Source organism: Coregonus clupeaformis, chromosome 4, assembly GCF_020615455.1.
Source record: "Coregonus clupeaformis isolate EN_2021a chromosome 4, ASM2061545v1, whole genome shotgun sequence".
NCBI lineage: Eukaryota > Metazoa > Chordata > Actinopteri > Salmoniformes > Salmonidae > Coregonus > Coregonus clupeaformis.
The window spans coordinates 11,252,610-11,271,651 of NC_059195.1; the positions used below are offsets into that span (position 1 = coordinate 11,252,610).

A 19,042-nucleotide genomic window follows, 5' to 3' on the forward strand; every position below is an offset into this window, starting at 1 on the left:
GGAGAAATATTGGGGTTAAGTGGGTTAAAATCCTTCTAGAATTCACAAAGGGTGCATGGAGGGTCATTTTAAAACGCTGAATTTTGGCACTTTAGCGAGTCTTTATTCATATAGAAAATTCTGATTGATTGAATCCTGCATGTGGTCTATAGTAAATGGCACTTCATTTAATATAACAGTTTTTTAAAATGCAATATTGGTGCACAATTACTACTTAAAACATCAAAGGGACGCAAAAGGCACTATTTTCTTGCAACGACCCAATACCCTAATGAATTAACGTGATGCTATCTCTTTTCAGTTTGAGCAATTTCTTGTTTGGTATAGGCTATCCTGCCGGCATACTGCTCTGAAGTTTGTTTTCACACCTCTGGAACAACTGATAACTAGAACAACTTTACAAAACTTTGAATAGTCTGAGTTCACAAATGACAGACCTATTTCAATGCTGAAGGTTATGCACCTCTGACATCGAGTAGGCTAAGCAAAAGTCTACTATAGCTTAAACTTAAATGTATATTTTCAGCAATGATATAGTCATATTTTATATGAAAATTATTGAGACTGGTGAAATTGAAATGAGGATTCTTTATTTAGTTATTTTCCTAAATCTATACGCTATAAATCCAAAGTATTGACCCTCCTTGTCTGTTAACTTCGTTCCAAAAAAGCGCCTACTTTTTTTTATTATTAGACTGGCCATTATTTTGTGCACGATAAATCCGATTTAGGACTAATGTTTTGTAGTTTTGTTTTTTTACAGAAACTGTTTGTCAAAAATCACAAGCTGTCAGAAATTATGCAAAATGTGCCGTCCATCCAACTGTTTTGGGACTGTTTTACTTATTTGGTTTCATAGCAGCCTAGTCTACCCGTCCTTCTGGAGAATCTTTTCGCGTTCCAAATTGTAAGAAGTGATTGCATAAATAAAGACAAGGAAGTCTCATATTATGTTCTCAGCTGTCACTTATTCTATTAATTTCATATTTGAGAATATGGACCTTCAAATGATGACCCTATATGGACGCAATATCAGCATGCCACTTCTACTTCCCTTGAAATGTCAATGTCCCCACTTGTTGGTCTTTTGGTTTAGTAGGCCAGTCGCTATATATGAGAAATTAATAAACAATGTAAACGTTTTGTCCATTATTCTGAGTCCAAGACTGTTCCGCCTTCTTTTAGGAAACTGCTAGTGTGAATTCCCCATTTTCTTGCAAAACAAATCCAAATAAAGTATCCTACCTCAATGAAAAACTAGCCTACACTTTTAGAAAAAAAGGTTCTGTATAGAACCAAAAGGGGTTCTATTGCTTGCTTCATTTATGGCACCCCTAAAGGTTCTATATAAACCCCTTTGTAGGGTTTTTGATCAGAACCCCGGGGGTTATTCTTCACTGAACCAAAAGTGGTTCCATATAGAATCCTTCGGTTCCATATAGGGTTCTATATGAAACCAATGTCGGTGATTTATTTAACAATAAGGGGTGCCATATATGAAGCAAGCATAGAAACCTTTTTGATTCTATCCAGAACCTTTTTTTCTAAGAGTGTACACCATATAGCCTACCTTTCAAGCAAGCATGCGAATTTCTGAGGGTTATCTATTTTTGTTTTTGCATTCATGTAAATTGTAAGTTATTTCACTGGAATCAAACATTCACTGGAATCACAGCATAATTAGTAACACCTCATTTCTGCTAAGTCTGAACAAACTAAACATATTCCATACAGCATAGGGCTACCGAGATAGAATTTCATCAAAATGTAAAATATATATGTATGCCTACGGGAAAGCAATATTTAACTCAATTAATGATGAATTAAATAATTTCATTTAGATGCACCTGTATTTGTAAAGAAAAATCAGTTAAGAGAAGTTGTTTCGCAAGAAAAATGATTTAAAGGTTTTATTTGTAAACATTAAATATCTCTTTCTCTCTAAACGTTTGGAATTCGGCACCGAATGCATTGCAATAGCCTACTCAAATACACCATGAAGGCAAAGGATGTACCGCACACTTATTTATATTTTATATAGGACGAATTTTTCATTTTCAAATGTGTAAAATTATAACAATCTAAACGTCTATAAGACATAAAACATAGACAACGTGCTCAGCATGAATTATGATGGTTTGAAATCATTTAAATTGCTCCATGCTTAATGTAGCTTTTGGCAACAAAATAATAAATATATAAACGTTTATATTCAACAGCAACAAATACTTACAACACATACAAACAAGGAATGTCTGACAGTTTTACAAACACCATGGATCCCTTTTTATCTATACAGATGGAGATACTTTTTCACATATGCGTCATACATAAAAGGTGTGCCAGTACTACGAATCTTTATAAAATCTAGCAGACTACATAGTGTCCGGTATATAATGTATAATATAGACATGTCTCCTCGACAGCCAGTGCCTATAAAACCTACAACATGCGTTGTCTTTTCGAAATACTTTCGTACCTCTGGGATCCTGACAGAAACACATATAGGCACAAGTCATAAAAGTAAAATGAAATTTTGTCATTAACAAACTTTTTACAAGTGTTATAAATTGACGATTTGGACGCATCACAATCTATCATATATGTGTATATATAAATGGAATATATTACATCTCAGTATGCGTTATCAATGGAGCAGATGTTTAGTCAACAATAAGGAATAAGAATTGCAAGAAAGTTTTTAACTTTGTCGAGAATTGTCCATATTAAGTCAAGAGAAGCCTTGGAGACTTTCCCCTCTGTGGGGTCGATCATTGGCTACTCACAACATTTCTGGCAATTACATTTAAAAAATCGAACATCAGTGGATTTTCTGAACCCAATTTTCACACTCTTCTTTATATCTATTTCGTGGATCCTTGATCAGAATGTAGGGGATTGTACTATGGAGCTTGCAAATATTCGGAGATAACATCTTTAACATCTGTTAGGCTGACTCAAACAGAGTCTGTGGAAGTTCTTTGAGGGCTCGTCAAAAGTCCGTTTTAAAGTCAATTTAAAAAGGTAGAGTGTCAAGGAAAAGTTTGTCAATTATTGCTGGCGGAGGAACCAAGTCTTCCAGTTTTAAGTAGAAGATACGTTGCAGACCTTGTGTACATAGGGTGCGAAGTTCAGGGAGCTTTCCCAAAAGTTTTGACAAGTAGTTCGGACGATTCAAGCCTCCGCCATTAAATGTCACTTGGTCTTTAAGGCAGTTCACTATCTTGTTTTGAAGTTCTTCAATCCTCTTGGGTTCCTTAAGCCCATGCCTCTCTGTAATGTGAAAATAATAAAACATAATTACCAAAAGGTGAATATAAGAAATGCATTTAAACAGTGTAACATTTGGGAGAGTGATTAAATTGAAGTATATCCTATTTGCGCACCTGTTACCATGGCAAGAGCGGCGATGCAGGAGAATGCTGATATGTCGATGTTCATGCTCTGCAGGTTAGAGGAAAACTCCATAATCGAGTCTATCCATTCCCCAAATCCCCGGACGCACTGCAGCCTGTGTAAGACCACCCCATTGCAAAAAATGAGTTTGCCTTCCACTGGGTTGGACCTGCAATTAATAACAAAGTGTCATTAATTACCTTGAGCAATACATTGGGATTTAAGAGGTTCCTAATTATTGGGTAGCTAATAAAAGCCAAAACAGCGGAGCTTGAAGGGGGCTGATCTTTATTATAGTCGAGGTTATTTAATAATTAAGAAGAGGCTTACCTGTATGCCAGCCGCAGAACAAAAAGTTCCAGGAAGGCTGATTCGAAGAGGAGATCCTGATCCTGTTTCGGAAGATCAGAAAACCCAGGGATCTTCTCCGCCCAACCTCGGATAATCTCCATGGAACCCGTCAGGAGATCATAGAACTGCTGGATGTGCTGGGTGTCGTCTCCAGTCATTTGGTAGTCAGGGTTAGCCTGAAACTAGAATTTCATTTCAACAGGGCTTAATGAGGTCCTTTAAAATATATAACCCGTGAAATTGCAAAGCCTATTTCTAGGACGGGAGTGCTTTTTTACTATTACATTAATGTCTTCTTTTTATTGAGTTCTCCGTTTCAAAGTAATTTACTTAAGTAAAATATGCCACCTGAAAAGACTGAGAAAGTTTAGAATGCAGACCTGTCTTGCACAAAACATTTGAAGTTGTAGTCTGGCAAATGCACATCCAAACAGGATCAAATACATCCAGACATGCACTGCTTTGTACAAACGTTGTATTTTTACTCTAATTATATTATAAATCAGCAGCACAGTGTTTATGTTCATACACAATTTGTTAAAGGGAATTCAATGGTAAACTCACTCTTGAGTAGTCCAAGACAGACATGGACGGGTTGGAATCGACATGAGCCCTAACAAGGGCACTTATGAGACTGACAGGTGGCGAGGGTGGTGAGGGGTCTTGGGGACTTTTAGGTTTGGAGGGAAGACGACCTCTTCGACCTTTTAGATTAGCAGTCCGGACAACTGTGTTGAGAGGAAGACAAGAGAAAATATAGACTTGTATTTAACTTTAATTGTTGTGCGTAAAAGGTTCAACTTGCTTTACGCGCAAATTTTACGCGCAGGACCGCAGGTGTTTTATGGCCATGCATGGACACAAACAATCAAAGTGACCATAATATGTCCTTACCCTCTTTCACCATTCCGACAACCATGCACTTCTGGAAACGGCAGTATTGGCAACGGTTTCTTCGGCGTTTATCGACAGGACAATTTTTGTTCGCTAAACACACATATTTAGCATTTTTCTGAACAGTGCGCTGCAAAGAAAAAGACAACAGGCTTTTAGCATGGACATCAGTGCCTGTACAATGAATACACAGTTGGCACACATTCAGCTGCGCTATGGAGGATAATTGATATTGTAACAGAACATTAATCCTTCCAGTTTTGGACTGTTATATATGCGAGGAACCAGAGAGGTAGACATTCAGTAAATACAAATCCGTGGGAATTCATATTTGTACGGCCCTCTGAGACGAACTCTATTTAAAGATGTAAGATTAGGCTATTTAATTGGGGGTTGGAAATGAAATGACCATTCAATTTTACCATGGGGAATATTGCACTTCCTAGTCCAGACAAGACTGTCATTTCACAAAAAGAGCTCACAACACTAACAGTTTTAAATGACGTGATGAAAATTATATCCAAATGTTATTATAGTTGTCATAATTGTTAACTAGGCCTAGTCCCACCACTAATAATAAGGGGAATATTAAAATAACAATACTACAATTATCTGACAAAAATAACAGGACTAATAATACAATTAATAATTGTAATAATTGAATTAGGCTACATAATTCACAATCAACGAATGCCCACCTTAAAAAATCCTTTGCAACCCTCGCAGGTTCTCACTCCATAATGCTGGCAAGCGGCGTTGTCCCCACACACTGCGCACAGACCCTCGTTTGATGGTGATCCTCGGGACGCGGGCGAATGAACTTGGCTGTCCATCAACTGGTGTCCATGGCCGAGCTGAAGGGAGTGAGGGAAGGCTAAGCCGGCCTGTTTCCTTAGAGCACTGGGTACCGCGAAGCTCTGGCTGTCTAAGCCTCGGTGTGCCCCTGGGTTGTCGTGGTTCATGGAGACATGCAGTGGGCCATCGAATCGCATCTGGCAACTCGACACAGGGGTACCAGGAGGGGACTGTTTGAATGAGAATAGTGACAGCCTTGACACCGGGTTTTTGCGCTGCTCTATCATATGAGAGGTCGCTGCCACATAGTTCTGGTGGAAACTGTGGAGAGACCCAGGGTCCTCCCACATGTGATTGGGCTGAACCTGGAAGTTTGGTGTGGTTGGGGCATGAGGTGAGGAGGGTTTGAAGTACATAGAGCCGGAGTGGGCCATCATCTCTTCCGACTGAGGTGGCAAATGGCTCTGCTGATGATAGCTGTGCATCTGGACGTCCTCGACTTTGATTGAGGACTGCTCTCCAGAATGGGACATTTGATATAGACAGGGCGGTTTAACGTCGTAACTGGTGCTATAGTTGTCCATGAATGTACTGAAACTAGGGAGAGAAGTAGTAGCTGTGATCTCAGTGTTGGTCAGGTCCATACTAAACTTAACAAACTCAGGTGTTAAGAAGTCGCAGCTGTATTCTCCAGCGGTGTGGTAGCTGTAGCTCTGCGAAGCGGGGCTGGCTCCTTGCGGTGATGACCCATACTGAGCCTGAACGCAGGGCATGGCTGAAAACGAAAGGGGCAAAATGTTCATGTTCAAATCCATTTGCAAGCTACAAAGTATAGACATGCCAAATCATCTACAAAATAACAATTATTAGAAACAATTCTGATCCGGATCTGATCTGATGTTCAGATAACTTATTGAAGTTGCATGTTTTACACGGACTATCGGAATAATAGTGAACTACGAGATTGATTCATAATCATTCTTTATTATAGACTGTAGAATAAGCTTTCCTACCTTGAGTCTTTGGACTGTTTTTCGGTGACACTTGAAATGGATAATGTTGTCTGGAGGTGTATGGGGTCAGGATTCAAGAAAGTGTGTTTTTTCTGGAATCGTCCCCTAATGAAATAGATACATTTAACTTATATTCATCTAGAAAACGCAATGCCATCAGATAAGTCAATGCTCCATCAATCCATGAGAAACAAGTTAGGCAATTAATAAGCACAATATTCCGACATGTTCACTATGCTTTTACTTATGTTTGCCTCATAGCCTACAGTATAGCCTAAATGACAAAAGGTACATTATAAAACCATATGGATGAGCTTTAAAATCGCACAGTGCTTCGTAGTTGCCCGTTATAGGCTATACACACGCATGACATTTTGAATGAAGAAATTAGAAGTTCATATGTCGCTGAACAGCCACCCTCGACCGCACTGTCATCAATGACTTTCTCAACTTCTCCTTTCCAAAGTAATGTTGCACAGTCAATGTAAAATGTAACAATTCTCTATCCGTAAGTACCATTCCAAATGTGCAAAGTAACAATTCTCAACATGACACAATATGTGAGAAATAAACTGTTACAGAAAAACTAGTTTGATGCCTCCCAATCAATAAAAAAATTAAACTAAGATGTCACAACTAAATTCAGACACATAACGCTTATTAAAATAAACATAACGCTTATTAAAATAAACCAACCTACCTTCTTTCACATCAGAATCGTGGTTGTCAATCCATGCATAAAGCATGTAGATAGTGTTCTTCAATTCTGTAATAAGCTCCAAAGCGTGAGCGAGAGTACAGCCTACAATACCAACCAAGCAATCTGTATGACTTCGTGAGAGCACTGCGCGCGATACAACCTTCGACTACCCGGTCTGCCAATGTGCATTTGTTTATGTGAGCTCTCGGCACCACAGCCCACGTGTTTCACATCTCAACGTCATCTGCGTCGCCAGTGACATGCACCAATCCCTTTTGGAACATGGTCCAGCCAAGATGCTGAGTCCGTTGCATAGCCTGTGTATATGTGCACCTGAGACTGCTCTCCTTATGGATTGTATACCATAAAAAGTATTGGGAAACCTTATTTCTACGTGGAAATCGCGTTATTTAACAAACATTTGAATATTTATATTCAAGTAAAGCTTTCCTGTGTAATTTTGTTTAGACTGAGCGTATCACCTGTTCATGCTGCACATCATTATCATCCTTAGCCTCAACCAGGTGTCTCATCTTAGGTGTTTCGAAGCAGCAGCAGCAATGTGTTCAAATAGCCTAGGAAAGACGCACAGCAGGCCACAGAGGTTTACACGAATTTGACAGGTAAAGCTCTGCTGCAATGTGCGAGTATGTGTCAGTCTAAAGCACAGTAGCCTATAAGCAGTTTTTGACAAGTGGAATATTTGCTCAACATTCAATAATGTTTGAGTGGCTGTGATTTGTTTATCCATGCATGTCGTAATCAGCCTGTAGTGGCCTCCAGAGCGGTTCACCACTTTGTTTGGTTAAATAATGGACGGTGGGTCAATATTATTTCTGTCTATCTTTCAAATCAACTAGTAGATTTCAATTGGACTCCAAATTTAGACCTCATAATCGAGTGGGTGTGTGGCCTAGTCTTTTCACATGCCGTCAGTCATGTTCTCTGCTGCTCATGAGCAGACTATAGGGTGGGCAGGGCTCATTATTAAGTGTGGAGAGCCAATTCTTATGGCTGAGCCAATTTAATCGAGAAAGGGAAACGCGATAGGGAGAGCACATAATGGAGAGTGACGCAGAAAACGCAGGCTTTGACGCAGTCAACAGACCTCCAGAAATAGTACTGCCCATATTGTTCTTGTATTGTAACAATATTACTGGTCTTTAGTTTACACCTGCACGTGTATCCACTATGGGCCTACTCACTTTTTCCACGACTGTTTATTTTAATAGCATGGATCTGCCACAGAGGCTAATGATAGGGTGTGAATATTCTAAGACAAATTTATGCAGCATTGGAAGAAAAATTAGTTGGCCTAGGCCAACAATTCAATTGTCTAATACTTGCCTATTTGTTAATTGAAGTCCATATTTCCATGGAATTATGAACACACATAGTCCATGATCAGTGAGCTCTGTCTCTATCCCATATAGTCATAAAGTAGTAATAACTAGTGGACTGTGGAGAGAGAACCCTAACAACACTTCATTGTTGCACTCACCTCTAGAGGACACTATTGTTCATCACCCATAGATCATCCAATCCCTATTTACCTCTGACTTGAATGAACTAAGGCCAGAGCAGTACACTTTAGGAGCATATAAAATCACCCATACTGACATGGAAAATGAAATGTTTTGTAAATGCAGACTTCACTGTATACTTGCTTAGTAGAATTTCAGAAGTTGTTAGCCTAGGCCTAGATCCTGAATGAGACTAGGTTAGTAAAATCAATGTTTTTTAAACAGTGTTGTATTTGCATGAATTGCTTGGAAAAACTGGATGGTGTCTACCTCTTATTCAATCTACCCTCTGAAAAAGTAGACGGCCATATTATGTGTTCAAAACAGAATAAAAAAATGCCTCCTATCTTTGTTGTAGGCCTAATGTGCATCAGTTACAGTGAATTACAGGTTTTCTTGTATGGTGAGTCAATTGTAAAGTTTCTCAAATTGTCATAGGCTTGGCATCCTATAGGTCTTAGTGACCATACAAAATGGGAGCATTTCAGGTTTTGCGTATACATACAGATACTCCCATATTATTATACATTGTCATTTAAAAAAATCAAGGACTGATTTGACCCTTTTACCCAATGCAACTTAGTTTATTAGCATATAACAACAAGCACGTTTTATTTGCCTAACAAGGATGAGTAATACAGTCCAACAACTTTATCCTGAAAGTCTGAGTTGTTACTGTACATTATTAGCCTACTGTTATCCATTTACCAATTAAAGTTTAGAATGAAAATACAATTAGCAGTTTAATTGCCCATTTTACTGTAGAATAACGAAGTACCTCATTTATATGCACAATTAATTGACAATCATTTGGACGTGGGGTGCTAATCATATATAATCAAATCAGAGCAAAGATATTTCCCCCAAAATATATTTATCTGTGGTAGATGGAATTCAGACTGATATTGCCAATCACGGTCAAATGTGTGTGTGTGTGTGTGTGGGGGGGGTGAGCGTACTCGAGTGCGTGAGTGGGTTCTGTCCATAGACGGACTGTAAAACATTTTTGCTGTCCATGGGGCTGAAAATGGTGTGTTTTGTTGTCATAGACAGTAAAAAATAAAATAAAAAGTGATCTGTCCAAGGTGCTGAAATAAGTGCTGTCCAAGAACCATCATGACTGCTTATGGACCGATGATTTATAAATACACTATAAGATGCCTAACAGGGGGCGCTGTTTTGAAGCCACCGTGCCTCCATCTTGGCATTCCCCCACGTTGTAAAAAATATTTTCGAAGCTATATACATGCATTTACTAATGTGTACATTTCTTTTTGCCACGTTTATTATGCATACTTTTAAATTAAACATTAAAATAAATCATGAAAAAATATACAAAAACATTTTCCTTAAAGTATAATTATAAGTACTAATAAGTACTAATGTTACTGTCCCCACTACAACAACAAAAATACTTAAATACATGTAATTTTGTCCTTGAAACATTTAAATGAAATACTGTAGAATTCCATTAATTCCTATGGAGGACTATATGGCCGACCGGTGGCTTCAAAGCCTCTCCATGGCCAAAACATAGCATAACTATCCAGGGTTTATATACATCATTGTTATGGACAGGGCACACTAGCCCTGACAAGGTCACCATCTGATAAACCGGCCTCTGCCACAAATAGACCACTGCGCAAGGGTTGCCCAGTTTAGCTCCAAGATAAAATATGCTCGATAATGATTGGACAAGACTCTCTTATCTCTATTTTAATTGGTTTACTGTGATGTTCATCATATTAATCTACTTCCTGGTTCGACTGCCAATAGGTTGTTGCTAGCAACCAGACGCCTACCGGGCTGTCAAGTTGTTGTTTTCATGCTCTGCAGTCATTGATCCTGAGGTCTGTGCAGGTTGATAGCTGCCAGAGACATCGGAAGAACTGTAAGTCCCCGGCATACATGTCAGAATGCACCCAGAGATTCTGAGCCATCTTCTTTTGCATGCATTATGAACCTGTGGTTTTCTCTTGATAACTCTGGCTACCGTAGCCAGCTCAGCTAACATTTAGTAGGCTACGAGGTGACGACTTATGTCTGTCAAGATGTCATTGCACTTAGCTAGAGCTAACGTTAGTTAGGGAGATTGAATTCGCTAGAGTAGAAATACTACTCAAGTAGGCTAGCTACAGCAACTGCCCTGTCATAACAACCATGTCAGTGCTAAATAATAGCTAGCTAGATAAACCATTTGTTTATAATGGATAGCTAGCTAGTAGCCTAACTAACCAGACACTATCCGTGGACCAAAGCTAGCTAAATTGATAATGATGATAATGGACTGCTTCTCTATAGCAGGCCTACATTTACTAGCTAGTATGGAAATGCCTGGATGTCCAGTCCACCCAGAATGATACACAGGTCAGGTTGCGCAGAGATGTAGGCTAGCAATATTGAAATATACATATTGAAATATACATTGTTTTTGGCTACAGTACACAAGTTGCAACTTGCTCATGCAACTCATGAGTAGGTGGGTCATTCACTTTTGAGAAGTGTAACTTGGTGAAAAAAAGTTAATAGACTAATAAATGCCTATTAAAGCGCAACTGAAGGCAATAAACAACTTCTTTGATAGAAAGTGTTTATTTTAGTGTCAAAAATTGACAACAAAGTGTAAATAGGATAATTTTGTTCATAAAGTCAGTCTCGTCCAAAGTTTTGTAAGTGAGTTCATCATGACTTACTTGAGGGTTGGGTTTTGAATTCGACAATGCTCACTTGCCCAGTGCCACTAACACGTGATAAACAGCTACAGGGATTGCCTCTATCCAATCCTACAACAAATCAAATCAAATCAAATCAAATTTTATTGGTCACATGCGCCGAATACAACAGGTGCAGACATTACAGTGAAATGCTTACTTACAGCCCTTAACCAACAGTGCATTTATTTTAAACAAAAAAAGTAAAAATAAAACAACAACAAAAAAAGTGTTGAGAAAAAAAAGAGCAGATGTAAAATAAAGTGACAGTAGGGAGGCTATATATACAGGGGGGTACCGTTGCAGAGTCAATGTGCGGGGGCACCGACTAGTTGAGGTAGTTGAGGTAATATGTACATGTGGGTAGAGTTAAAGTGACTATGCATAAATACTTAACAGAGTAGCAGCAGCGTAAAAAGGATGGGGTGGGGGGGGCAGTGCAAATAGTCCGGGTAGCCATGATTAGCTGTTCAGGAGTCTTATGGCTTGGGGGTAGAAGCTGTTGAGAAGTCTTTTGGACCTAGACTTGGCACTCCGGTACCGCTTGCCGTGCGGTAGCAGAGAGAACAGTCTATGACTAGGGTGGCTGGAGTCTTTGACAATTTTGAGGGCCTTCCTCTGACACCGCCTGGTATAGAGGTCCTGGATGGCAGGAAGCTTTGCCCCAGTGATGTACTGGGCCGTACGCAGAACACACAGACAGTGAGACACACCAGCCCATCAGCGCAGTGGATCTGACTTTGTTTACATACATTAAGACAAGATGCAATTTTTCAACTTGAGAAATACTACACCAAACACCTTACAGTGAGGGAAAAATGTATTTGATCCCCTGCTGATTTTGTACATTTCCCCACTGACAAAGAAATTATCAGTCTATAATTTTAATGGTAGGTTTATTTGAACAGTGAGAGACAGAATAACAACAAAAACATCCAGAAAAACGCATGTCAAAAATGTTATAAATTGATTTGCATTTTAATGAGGGAAATAACTATTTAACCCCCTCCCAATCAGAAAGATTTCTGGCTCCTAGGTGTCTTCTATACAGGTAACGAGCTGAGATTAGGAGCACACTCTTAAAGGGAGTGCTCCTAATCTCAGTTTGTTACCTGTATAAAAGACACCTGTCCACAGAAGCAATCAATCAATCAGATTCCAAACTCTCCACCATGGCCAAGACCAAAGAGCTCTCCAAGGATGTCAGGGACAAGATTGTAGACCTACACAAGGCTGGAATGGGCTACAAGATCATCGCCAAGCAGCTTGGTGAGAAGGTGACAACAGTTGGTGCGATTATTCGCAAATGGAAGAAACACAAAATAACTGTCAATCTCCCTCGGCCTGGGGCTCCATGCAAGATCTCACCTCGTGGAGTTGCAATGATCATGAGAACGGTGAGGAATCAGCCCAGAACTACACGGGAGGATCTTGTCAATGATCTCAAGGCAGCTGGGACCATAGTCACCAAGAAAACAATTGGTAACACACTACGCAGTGAAGGACTGAAATCCTGCAGCGCCCGCAAGGTCCCTCTGCTCAAGAAAGCACATAAACATGCCGTCTGAAGTTTGCCAATGAACATCTGAATGATTCAGATGAGAACTGGGTGAACGTGTTGTGGTCAGATGAGACCAAAATCGAGCTCTTTGGCATCAACTCAACTCGCCGTGTTTGGAGGAGGAGGAATGCTGCCTATGACGCCAAGAACACCATCCCCACCGTCAAACATGGAGGTGGAAACATGCTTTGGGGGTGTTTTTCTGCTAAGGGGACAGGACAACTTCACCGCATCAAAGGGACGATGGACGGGGCCATGTACCGTCAAATCTTGGGTGAGAACCTCCTTCCCTCAGCCAGGGCATTGAAAATGGGTCGTGGGTGGGTATTCCAGCATGACAATGACCCAAAACACATTGCCAAGGCAACAAAGGAGTGGCTCAAGAAGAAGCACATTAAGGTCCTGGAGTGGCCTAGCCAGTCTCCAGATCTTAATCCCATAGAAAATCTGTGGAGGGAGCTGAAGGTTTGAGTTGCCAAACGTCAGCCTCGAAACCTTAATGACTTGGAGAAGATCTGCAAAGAGGAGTGGAACAAAATCCCTCCTGAGATGTGTGTAAACCTGTTGGCCAACTACAAGAAACGTCTGACCTCTGTGATTGCCAACAAGGGTTTTGCCACCAAGTACTAAGTCATGTTTTGCAGAGGGGTCAAATACTTATTTCCCTCATTAAAATGCAAATCAATGTATACCATTTTTGACATGTGTTTTTCTGGATTGTTTTGTTGTTATTCTGTCTCTCACTGTTCAAATAAACCTACCATTAAAATTATAGACTGATCATGTCTTTGTCAGTGGGCAAACGTACAAAATCAGTAGGGGATCAAATACTTTTTTCCCTCACTGTAGCTAGATTTTAAATTGCGCAACTAAAACCTCCTCGGCAAAAACGTAAACATGAATTATACATTTTGAGGAAGTAATACTGCCTTTTTTCCTATGGTTCTCATGGAGGACAAACATCAATAAATGCCACATCGAACCACACCCCCAAGACTGAAATCTGTTTTTTCTTAATGAGCAACAGAGAAACATGTGTTCAGTCTCTCTTTAAGTGCCAAACAAAGTCACAGGTTTGACCATAACAGGGTTGACGATTTCATCTTAAATCAGCCATGAATCCCCTTGTGATACGGGGAATGGAAGCTTATTGTGTGCAACAGGGAGGGGCAATTTAATGCAAGCTTCACCCCCCAAAAATGAAATTGTTAAAAATTTTCTAGCCTGTAACCCTATCTATGGGTAGCAGGGTTGACGTGTTGAGCTTGACCCACTCAGTCTTCCACCACAAAGCACCAGAAAATGGCCAAAAAGAGTAGAACCAGCTCACCTGCTTTGTTTAATCTTTCTTTTGAAAAACATATTTAAAAAGGAATAGTTTCTCCATATTAAAACGAGAGTTCTGTTCACGTAACAGGGTTGACCTTAAAATAAGCGACAGACGAAAATGAATCACTAATCACATTAAACAAATACTTATCTTCAAAAATGACTTTGTCAAAGCAACAAAATAACTAGGGCTTTATTTACAATGATGGTGAAAACCTGGAGAAATGTTGGCGTTAAGTGGGTTAAAATATTCCTGGAAGTCACAGAGGGTGCACGGAGGGACATGTCAAAATGCTGAATTTTGGCACTTTAGCAAATCTTTATTCTATATTAAAGGGCACTTCATTTAATATAACAGGCTTTTAAATTCAATATTGGTGCACAATTTCTACCGGAATGCAAAAGGCATTCTTTTCGTGGATTGACCCAGGTAACCTATTGATGTAATAACCATCACTGGCAGTATTACCCAGTATCTGCCTTTGTTACTACAATGCAATGTTTCAGGTCACTCAATGTTAACTAGGATAAAGGATTTGGTTGCATACTGATACATGGATTTAGGCAAGTTTAGTAGCTCAGGGGATAAGAATTTGCCACAGTAGGCTATTTGATATATATTTGTTGATAGAACTGACCAACTTCATGACACGGACTGGATGGAATCTTAACTTTCCGAGCAGTCTCACCCTAAAGGCATTCCATTGCCCTATGTCTTCTTTCCATTTCTACATTCCCATTTTACAAGCTTAAATGTCTACTTAATATGCTTTAATGCCTACTCTTTAGAGCCAGGGAGCACTTAATCACTTTAATACACCTTTATATAACATACTGTTAACTAGCAATGCCTTATGGAACAGCTTGTCTTGCAGCTGGAAGACGCCGCCATGGTATGATGGAGGTACCTGTTCACCATTCACAATGAGACAGTAAAATGGGGATGAAGGCCTTTGCATAGCACTGCCTCTATATCAGTCAGTGATGAATATTCATGAATCACAGTGTCATGACATGCTCTGTAATTGGCAGCAACATTAGTAATGACACTGCTGGTATCGAGTGCCTGCATATTCATGTCGTGGGGCAATATTTCCTAGTTGGGGTGTTTTTTTCCCCCTTTTTTCTTTCTCAAAATGTATTCTGAAGCTGCAGGTGGCCTTGATGCCACAATCAATTGCCTGTTGGATTGTGCTCAAGTGAAAATCAGGGAAACCTATAGTTTCTTTGTCAAGCTTGTTTTGATGATTAATCTAGCTAGCTTAATCATTGTGGAAGACAAGGGGATCCAAACAGGCAAAGTTAGGCCTAGCCTAAATCTCACTGTTAGGCTTTGTATGAATTTAGGTCTAGCCTGTTTTTAGGACAGTTTATCTACTTTTATTTCAAATTGCTAGGTTTTGATTAGATGTGATTTTGTCTTACTCAGTCTAAAATCACCTCTCTATTATTCAATGAACTAATTTATTCATATTAGAACCAGAAATAGAGGAAATCATGAGGCAACATTGTCTCTGACCCTGAGCCACTTGCCACTGTTTACTGTTATTCCATCTTTGCTTCATAATTCGCTGTGATTCCATTTCGGTCCATCTAAAGTCTCCTAGAATGGATGAGGGAATTAGCTCAAGCTTTGTATAAGCTGCATGGCTTTCTCCTTAAGCAGCTGGATGGCAGGATTTTCTCACCTTGTGCCTGTTCTCCAACTTGTGGTGCCGATGAGGAGGGTGTCCTGGCAACAGTTGAATAGGCTAGGCCAGGGTTCCACAACTGTACTTGGCCCCCCAAGTTTTCTGAGCAAAAAACAAGAATATGTTTTTTATTGTTGGACATAAAAGACCTTAAAAACACAAGCAAATCAGCTCCAAGTGATTTTAATTTTGGAAATCTGTTCCAAATTATTCCTACGCATAGTTTAGATATACACTGAGTATACAAAACAATGGACTCTAGAAGGTGTTGAAAGCATTCCACAGGGATGCTGGCCCATGTTGACTCCAATGCTTCCCACAGTTGTGTCAAGTTGGCTGGATGTCCTTTGGGTGGTGGACCATTCTTGATACACACGGGAAACTGTTGAGCATGAAAAACCCAGCAGTGTCGCAGTTCTTGACACAAACCGGTGCGCCTGGCACCTACTACCATACCCCGTTCGAAGGCACTTAAATATTTTGTCTTGCCCATTCACGCTCTGAATGGCACACATACACAATCCATGTCTCAATTGTCTCAAGGCTTAAAAATTCTCCTTTAACCTCTCTCCTCCCCTTCATCTGCACTGATTGAAGTGGATTTAACAAGTGACATCAATAAGGGATCATAGCTTTCACCTGGATTCACCTGGTCAGTCTATGTCATGGAAAGAGCACTATTTAATGAAGCTGTCAGTTGAGGACCTGTGAGGCGCCTGTTTCTCAAACTAGACACCAATGTATTTGTCCTCTTGCTCAGTTGTGCACCGGGGCCTCCCACTTCTCTTTCTATTCTGGTTAGAGACAGTTTGCACTGTTCTGTGAAGGGAGTAGTACACAGCGTTGTACGAGATCTTCAGTTTCTTGGCAATTTCTCACATGGAATAGCCTTCATTTCTCAGAACAAGAATAGACTGACGAGTTTCAGAAGAAAGTTATTTGTTTCTGGCCATTTTGATTCTGTAATCGAACCCACAATTGTTGATGCACCAGATACTCAACTAGTCTCAAGAAGGCCAGTTGTATTGCTTCTTTAATCAGCACAACAGTTTTCAGCTGTGCTAACATAATTGCAAAAGGGTTTTGTAATGATCAATTAGCCTTTTAAAATGATAAACCTGGATTAGCAAACACAACGTGCCATTGGAACACAGGACTGATGGTTGCTGATAATGGGCCTCTGTACACCTATGTAGATATTCAATAAAAAATCAGCCATTTCCAACATTAACAATGTCTACACTGTATTTCTGATCAATTTGATGTTAATTTAATGGACAAAAAAATTGCTTTTCTTTTGAAAACTAAGTTACCCCAAACGTTTGAACGGTAGTGTAGGTAGAGTTATTAAAGTGACTATGCATAGATAATAAACAGAGAGTAGCAGCAGCGTAAAAAAGGGAGGGGGGCAATGCTAATAGTCTGGGTAGCCATTTGATTAGATGAGTCTTATGGCTTGGGGGTAGAAGCTGTTTAGAAGCCTCTTGGACCTAGACTTGGCGCTCCGGTACCGCTTGCCGTGTGGTAGCAGAGAGAACAGTCTATGACTAGGGTGGCTGGAGTTTTTGACAATTTTTAGGGCCTTCCTCTGACACCGTCTGGTATAGAGGTCCTGGATGGCAGGAAGCTTGGCCCCAGTGATGTACTGGGCTGTACGCCCTACCCTCTGTAGTGCCTTGCGGTCGGAGGCCAAGCAGTTGCCATACCAGGCGGTGATGCAACCAGTCAGGATGCTCTCGATGGTGCAGCTATAGAACCTTTTGAGGATCTGAGGACCCATGCCAAATCTTTTCAGTCTCCTTAGGGGGAATAGGTTTTGTCGTGCCCTCTTCACGACTGTCTTGGTGTGCTTAGACCATGTTAGTTTGTTGGTGATGTGGACACCAAGGAACTTGAAGCTCTCAACCTGCTCCACTACAGCCCCATCGATGAGAATGGGGGCGTGCTCGGTCCTCTTCTTTTTCCTGCAGTCCACAATCATCTCCTTTGTCTTGATCACGTTGAGGGAGAGGTTGTCGTCCTGGCACCACACGGCCAGGTCTCTGACCTCCTCCCTATAGGCTGTCTCGTCGTTGTCGGTGATCAGGCCTACCACTGTTGTGTCATCGGCAAACGTAATGATGGTGTTGGAGTCGTGCCTGGCCATGCAGTCATGAGTGAACAGGCAGTACAGGAGGGGACTGAGCACGCACCCCTGAGGGGCCTTGGTGTTGAAGATCAGCGTGGTGGATGTGTTGTTACCCTATCCTTAACACCTGGGGGTGGCCCATCAGGAAGTCAAGGATCCAGTTGCAGAGGGAGGTGTCCCAGGGTCCTTAGCTTAGTGATGAGCTTAGAGGGCACTATGGTGTTGAAGTTGAGCTGTAGTCAATGAATAGCATTCTCACATAGGTGTTCCTTTTGTCCAGGTGTGAAAGGGCAGTGTGGAGCGCAATGGAGATTGCATCATCTGTGGATCTGTTGGGGCGGTATGCAAATTGGAGTGGGTCTAGGGTTTCTGGGATAATGGTGTTGATGTGAGCCATGATCAGCCTTTCAAAGCACTTCATGGCTAAAGATGTGAGTGCTACGGGTCGGTAGTCATTTAGGCAGGTTACCTTAGGGTTCTTGGGCACAGAGACTATGGTGGTCTGCTTGAAACATGTTGGTATTACAGACTCAGTCAGGGACATGTTGAAAATGTCAGTGAAGACACTTGACAGTTGGTCAGCGCATGCTCGGAGTACACGTCCTGGTAATCCGTCTGGCCCTGCGGCCTTGTGAATGTTGACCTGTTTAAAGGTCTTACTCACATCGTCTACGGAGAGCGTGATCACACAGTCGTCCGGAACAGCTGATGCTCTCATGCATGTTTCAGTGTTACTTGCCTCGAAGCGAGCAAAGAAGTAATTTAGCTCGTCTGTTAGGCTCGTGTCACTGGCCAGCTCGCGGCTGTGCTTCCCTTTGTAGTCTATAATAGTTTGCAAGCCCTGCCACATCCGACAAGCGTCGGAGCCGGTGTAGTACGATTCGATCTTAGTCCTGTAGTGACACTTTGCCTGTTTGATGGTTCGTCGGAGGGCATAGCGGGATTTCTTA

At 40.8% G+C, this 19,042-nt stretch overlaps 2 protein-coding genes across 3 annotated transcripts in view; one reads left to right on the forward strand and one right to left on the reverse strand.

Annotated features, from left to right (window-relative positions):
- Positions 1–591: 591 nt before the first annotated feature.
- On the reverse strand, positions 592–7,323 carry LOC121551741 (nuclear receptor subfamily 4 group A member 2). The gene is made up of 8 exons (XM_041864480.1): positions 7,150–7,323; positions 6,450–6,554; positions 5,340–6,211; positions 4,642–4,771; positions 4,312–4,475; positions 3,727–3,929; positions 3,387–3,565; positions 592–3,273 (listed from the first exon to the last, which is right to left on the reverse strand). The coding sequence occupies exons 3-8, from the start codon at positions 6,207–6,209 to the stop codon at positions 3,017–3,019; spliced, it is 1,803 nt and encodes a 600-aa protein (XP_041720414.1). The 5' UTR covers positions 6,210–6,211; positions 6,450–6,554; positions 7,150–7,323; the 3' UTR covers positions 592–3,016.
- Positions 7,324–10,447: 3,124 nt separating this feature from the next.
- The window catches only part of LOC121551752 (glycerol-3-phosphate dehydrogenase, mitochondrial), a 40,681-nt gene continuing 32,086 nt past the window's right edge, over positions 10,448–19,042 (forward strand). For both annotated transcript variants that reach the window (XM_041864488.1, XM_041864493.1), the window contains exon 1: positions 10,448–10,563. The gene's annotated coding sequence lies outside the window, so the exon portion shown is untranslated. The remainder of the gene's footprint in view (positions 10,564–19,042) is intronic.

Bases quoted from the DNA above. Each gene is read 5' to 3' on its own strand.
- LOC121551741 (XM_041864480.1), bottom strand. From the start codon at position 6,209: ATGCCCTGCGTTCAGGCTCAGTATGGGTCATCACCGCAAGGAGCCAGC. The intron at 3,566-3,726 runs GTAAGCCTCTTC...TATTAATTGCAG, and splicing joins GTTCTGCGGCTGGCATACAG to GTCCAACCCAGTGGAAGGCA. The intron at 3,274-3,386 runs GTGCGCAAATAG...TTCACATTACAG, and splicing joins CGCTCTTGCCATGGTAACAG to AGAGGCATGGGCTTAAGGAA.